We start from the raw sequence: 5,749 nt of genomic DNA, 5'->3' as shown, positions 1-5,749 counted from the left end.
TTTCAATATGCTTTGATTTCATTTATGCTTTCTTAAACAAGTTTAGTTCCTTATTTGAGCAACTATAAATTGGCTCTGAATGTTAATAATTCAAGTCAAACCAAGTTTTCTCAAATTATTCATAGGTCAGTCACACACATTTATTTATACATTTTATGCTTGAATTTTCTTTCTTAATTATTTTACCATATTTTTAATTAGCTATTGTTTTTATTTAAGTTAGTTTTGAACTTGCAGTTAGAACCTGAATTTGATACAATGGAACAAATTTCTTTATCCAACGAAGAAAAGACAGTGGTTTTAGTTGGACGTACTGGAAATGGTAAAAGTGCAACTGGAAATAGCATCCTGGGAAAAAATGCCTTTGAACTAAGAACAAATTCTTTTGGTGTATCACGTATTTGTGAATTACAAAAGAGTACCACAAAAGATGGATCAATTATTAATGTTATTAACACTCCAGGTAATACATGTTTATTTAGTTTTGATTTATTGGATAATTTATTTTCCATTTACTTTAAACAAATGTAACTACATTGATTATTTCAGGATCCAAGGAGTGTTAGCACAATTTTATTTCTTAATTAATAGCTAAAATTTTCTCAAAATTAAAATTTTGATTAAGTCTCACTTCTAAATAAAAAACAACTGAAAAATAAAACTTACCCAATGTCACAATAAACATATTGGAAAGAGTGCTACTACCATTTTTCTTCAATCTATGCTTTTGATAATTTTATCATATACAAATTTGTTTAAATGCTTAAATTTCTTTTTGAGGCTAAAAATAAAAGGTTTATGTTCATAACCCCTTAATGTTGTTCTTGTGATCTTTTTATTTTTTTAAAGAAAAGATTTCTCTTTTTTCTTCTTTTCAACTTTTTATTAATAATATATAGTATGGTTTAGTCCACGTGCATATATAGTAATTTTGTTTTGATGTATTTAAAGTATGATATTTTTTTAATTAAATTGGTTTTGTTTCTAATATAAATTATGTTATTAAAAATTATAGTGGTTTATTCTTAAATTTGTTAGTAGGACCACAAATCCTGTGTATAAACATAAAAAATTTATCTTGAAATCTAAAATCTGTTATATATGTTTTGTAGGATTGTTTGATGGAAGTGATTCTCCTGAGAAAGAAATAATTAAATGTATTGATTTGGCTAAAGATGGATTTCATGCACTTCTTGTAGTATTTTCTGTTAGAACTCGTTTTACTGAAGAGGAAGAAGCTACTTTACGTGTTGTTCAAACTTTGTTTGGACACAAAATTAGTGACTACATGATTATAGTCTTCACTGGAGGAGATGAACTTGAATATAATAAAAAGACATTGGATGATTATTTAGGTCAAGAATGTCCACAAACTCTTAAGGTATCTTATCATATTATAATTTACATGCGATTATGTGAACATTAAAAAACTCTTAACTGCAAACATGTGTATCATTTCATTATTCTATTTCTCTTATATATATATATATATGTCCCTTCTAGGAATGACAAATACATTGATAATAAGTGTTGTATGGGATGAATTTTTTTAATGTAATAAATTGAAGATACTTCATTTGTAGTTATAATATGACTATTTTTTTTCAATACATAGGTAGTATAAGAGAAAAAAAAATCTTTTATCTATATATAATGTGTATACAAATTGTATTAAATAAATCGAGAATTATTATATTGTAGGCATTCTTCATGTACATGGTTAATTATTACTTATTCATTTAATATAATTTTTGTGTTAATTTCTTATATTATATAAGTGGTGATCTTTAAAGAGTTTTAACACTATTGTAGGATATTTTACTTCAATGTGACAATCGCAAAGTGCTCTTCAATAACAAAACTAAGGATGAAACAAAACAACTACAACAAGTTCAACAACTTCTGGATCTTGTAAAAATGGTTACATCAAAGAATAATGGACAACCTTATACCAATAAGACATTTGTAAAATCACAGGTAAAAAATTGTACATTGTGAAAACATTTTATAAAAATTGATTCTACATAGCACACCAGTCTCTGTTCACACTATGTTAACAATGATTATATAGTTTGTAGTGTGCACAAACACCAATCAAAGTATGATATTAGTGTTAATAATGTTTGTATATATAAAAAAAAACATTAAATACCATTTAATTATTGTTCTTTTGTTATTACAAATGATAATTGTATCTTGATATATAGGGAGGATCACCATTGAAACAAGAAATTGCAGATCTTTTGGAAAAGTTAGAAGAAGAAAAAGTTGAAAGACTTAAGATTGAAGAAAAATTGAAGTCAGCACAAGCTAGAATGATGAAATTCGAAAACTGAGATATAATCTTGAGACAACGAATACGCCACGTATACTTCAACAACTAATGTCTATCTATGGCGTTCTCTGATTTCAGCACTATTTTATATTCAAAATTCAAGTATGTGTAAGATTAATGTGTATATATATATATAATGTGTATGTATATGTATCATGTGTGTGATACATTACCATAAACTATTTTATCATTCAAAGTATTTTATTCAAATAAATAAAATGTATGATTGTTCACTAGTGCAAAATCAGTGTATAATGTCACGCATTTAACGTCCAACCACTGAATAGCCAAGGTTAAAAATGATCGGTGACATTTTTGTAAATAAATGTAATTGTAGAACGTAGAAGCTTCATTCAATTCGACATTATATGATGTAATTCTGTAAGGGCTTCGACGTATTATTTGTCAGCCATCGACATATTATTTGTCAGCCAGAAGCCAAAAAGTAATCCCTTTTTAATTCTTTTTTCCTTTTTCTTTTAAACCACATATTGTAGGAACTTCGACATATTATTTGTCAGCCAAAAGTTTCCCCTTTTTAATTTGAGCTGAAGATTGAAAATTCATTCACTTTATCTTAGCGCACGAGACTCTCTTCTCTTCTCAAACTTTTCTCGAACGAAGTTTGACGACCATCACATGTAATTTTTGACCGATTATTTTCGTGTTCGTATCCTTCGTAAGCGCATTCTGTTTTCTCTCTCACTAGTGGAAACACTTTATTCCGACGAACCCACCTTTTGAAGGTTAGTTTTCGTTTTCGTTTTGAAGAACTTATTTGTTGAACTCGTTTGTTGTTATTTGGTTGAACTTGTTTGTTGTTGTTGTTTAATTGAACTTGTTTGTTGTTTATTATTGTTGTTTGTTATTGATCCTATACTACATGTTCATAGTTCATGTTTTATAAAATACCAAAAACTGAAATTTGTTGTTTTTATACTTTTCAGGTCTAATAGAGTTATAAAAAAAGGATTACAATTAATTAAAAAAAACAAAAAAATTATTTAACGTCGAATATTAACAAAATTCGAAGAGTGAAGAAGTTTTCCAATAAGTCTCCCAAATTGAAAGTGTTTTATCTTTTTTAGATTTTTCACATTCAAACTGTTTCTGCTATTATGTAACCTATATGTTAATTTTTGCAAAAAATAAGTTAGACATGCAAAGATTTTAATAAAAATATATCGAAAGTGGAAAATACATTATTTCAATACTGAAAAGAGGAAATTCTATTGGTATGCTGTATTTTGGAGGTTTTACATCAATAGTATTTGTGTTTTCGGTGAAAATAGAAAATTAAAATATTTTATCCAGAAAGAAATATATTTTTTGTTTTTATTAAATCTAACAATCTTCTTCAATCTTCCATTTAAATTCTTAAAAAATTATAAATTGGATGGAAAATAGTCAAATTTAGTGCTTAAATAATTGTTGCAATAATTAAAATTTACTTTCATATAATTATCTAAAACTTCACTGTTTTTTAGTACAAATATATTTTTATTTACTTTTTATATTTATGAGAAAGAGTTAAAAATAAATAGAAATAGGTTTCAATGCAAGAAAAATAACTTGGATAGTAACAGCTCAATAAAATTCTTATTCACTTGATTATCTTAACTCTTGAATATACTTTGAAATTTGATACAAAGAGAAAGGTAGTACGTTTGATGATATTAATATTTGTAATAGTTTCGAAAACATTAGAAGACTATAAGGTCATGTTGGCTTTTAATTTGTTGTACGAATGTGTGTATAGATATGCATAAGTGTTTGTAAATTTAGTACTAGATATGAGAAAGTTGAACAAGATACAAGATTCATAAATGTATTCTTTTAAAGTTTTAACTTAGATATGTTATTAATCCCTTATATGCTTTAGGTTCATGTAATCAACACCTTCTTTTTTAAAAGTGTTAAACTCTATATTAAATCTCAAAATATGTCATTAAATTTTCAGAATAAGTTTTACCAGTACTTTCAGAAGAACAAGATAAATAGTTAGAAAATAGATAAATGTAAATTTCTTGTAACCCACATTATTTTTTTTACTACTTTTGATATATTACCTTTTTTTCCTTAGTATGTGCTCTAATTATAATTTGTTTTTCTTTTTTTTATTTCTTTTAATTTTCATCATCATTTAATTTTATCTCATCTCTTCCAAATAAATTGTGATAAGTCCCTAGCCTCTATCAAAGATGGAAAAAAGAGTTTAAGGAGAATCAATATGATCAAGATGATGTTTTTTACCTTATTCTATCAGTGAGTTTAGTTATCTTAAATAAAATCTACAACTCATGTTGTTTATTGTGTTTTGTAAGATTGTTAGTGGCACCTTCCCTTTTGAGGTTACCACTTCTAGAAGAATAAAAGGCTTAAGCCTAGTCCAAGAGAGTGTTCTTACCATACACCCCCTTTTGCTAAGGAGATTACTAAAAGGAGAAAAAGACAGCATCTTGGAGCGGAAGCCATCATGCACACTTGGGAGGAGAAAGAATGCACTTTTATGATGATTTTGTAATGAGTGGAGAATATTCTCCATTTTCGTTATCATTTACTTTTGGATTTTTTTTACATAGTCGTCGTGCTATTATTGTTATGAGGTGTAAGAGCTAAAAGAATAGGGTATTATAAGTGATGGTGTATTTTAAATAATGAAATTCGCTTATTTTAACATTAAAAGTTCAAATATATAAATAGAATTTCAAGTTTCATTATCTAAAATAATACTATCTCTTTAAAACTTTTTCTCTATAAGATTTCTAAGCTTTTAACTCATAGTTCATTTGTTTGATGATAAAAGAATGCCTAAGTGACCACTATAGCAATATCTTCTAGTCTGCTTGATGAGTTCTTGTAGAAGAGTAACTTAGTTTTTGTTTTTTTCTCTAGTTTTTTATGTTTTTACGATGCATGTGACCAGCTAATAAGTGTATGTGTCATTTGAGTCCTCTATAGTACTATTTGTTGATCAATGGTACTGATAGTATACTTTAATCATGATTTTGTTGTTTGTAGGAGCAGATATAGTTCCTTGAGTTGAGATAGTCGTTCTAGATCCCTTAAAGCATTTTAGGCTTCTAACGAGTAAGGGAAGTAAACTCCTGTAAGACCCATGAAAAATATTTACAATTTTATTACTAGTAGAAATAAATTTCTTTGTGAATGGAAAATATAATAAGTTTATGTGAAAAGTTAAATAAGAAATTTTGATAGCTTAATTGGTAGAAAATTTGTGGTGATGGGTTCAAACTCTTTTCTACCTTTTTCTAAAAAAAACGAAAAAAAAAACAAAATAAATTTTAAAATATTGATAGTGGATAAAGCACTCATATTTTAAGGCATTATTGAGGGATCAAATTGGCCAAGTGGTGATTAAAATATTAATATAATAAGATAATATTAAAATAA

At 26.7% G+C, this 5,749-nt stretch overlaps 1 protein-coding gene across 2 annotated transcripts; it reads left to right on the top strand.

Annotated features, from left to right (window-relative positions):
* Positions 1-2,630, top strand: LOC124836394 (immune-associated nucleotide-binding protein 9-like). 2 transcript variants are annotated; one of them, XM_088111051.1, is made up of 5 exons: positions 1-125; positions 238-463; positions 1,200-1,381; positions 1,813-1,977; positions 2,208-2,630. In XM_088111051.1, exons 2-5 carry the CDS (start codon positions 259-261, stop codon positions 2,334-2,336), a joined length of 681 nt encoding a protein of 226 aa, XP_087967177.1. In that variant the 5' UTR covers positions 1-125; positions 238-258; the 3' UTR covers positions 2,337-2,630. The 2 variants fall into 2 exon arrangements, with proteins under 2 accessions (XP_087967177.1, XP_047167499.2); XM_047311543.2 differs by having other exon boundaries at positions 1,113-1,381; positions 2,208-2,626.
* Positions 2,631-5,749: the final 3,119 nt, after the last annotated feature.

Source organism: Vigna umbellata, chromosome 3 (genome assembly GCF_029865625.1).
Source record: "Vigna umbellata cultivar VRB3 chromosome 3, Vumbellata_1.0, whole genome shotgun sequence".
NCBI classification, from domain to species: Eukaryota; Viridiplantae; Streptophyta; class Magnoliopsida; order Fabales; family Fabaceae; genus Vigna; species Vigna umbellata.
This window is presented reverse-complemented; position numbering and strand designations above follow the sequence as displayed.

Coding starts and splice junctions, on each gene's coding strand:
- LOC124836394 (XM_047311543.2), top strand. CDS start 259: ATGGAACAAATTTCTTTATCCAACGAAGAAAAGACAGTGGTTTTAGTT. Junction 1,382..1,812: donor AATGTCCACAAACTCTTAAG/GTATCTTATCAT, acceptor ACACTATTGTAG/GATATTTTACTTCAATGTGA. Junction 1,978..2,207: donor AGACATTTGTAAAATCACAG/GTAAAAAATTGT, acceptor CTTGATATATAG/GGAGGATCACCATTGAAACA.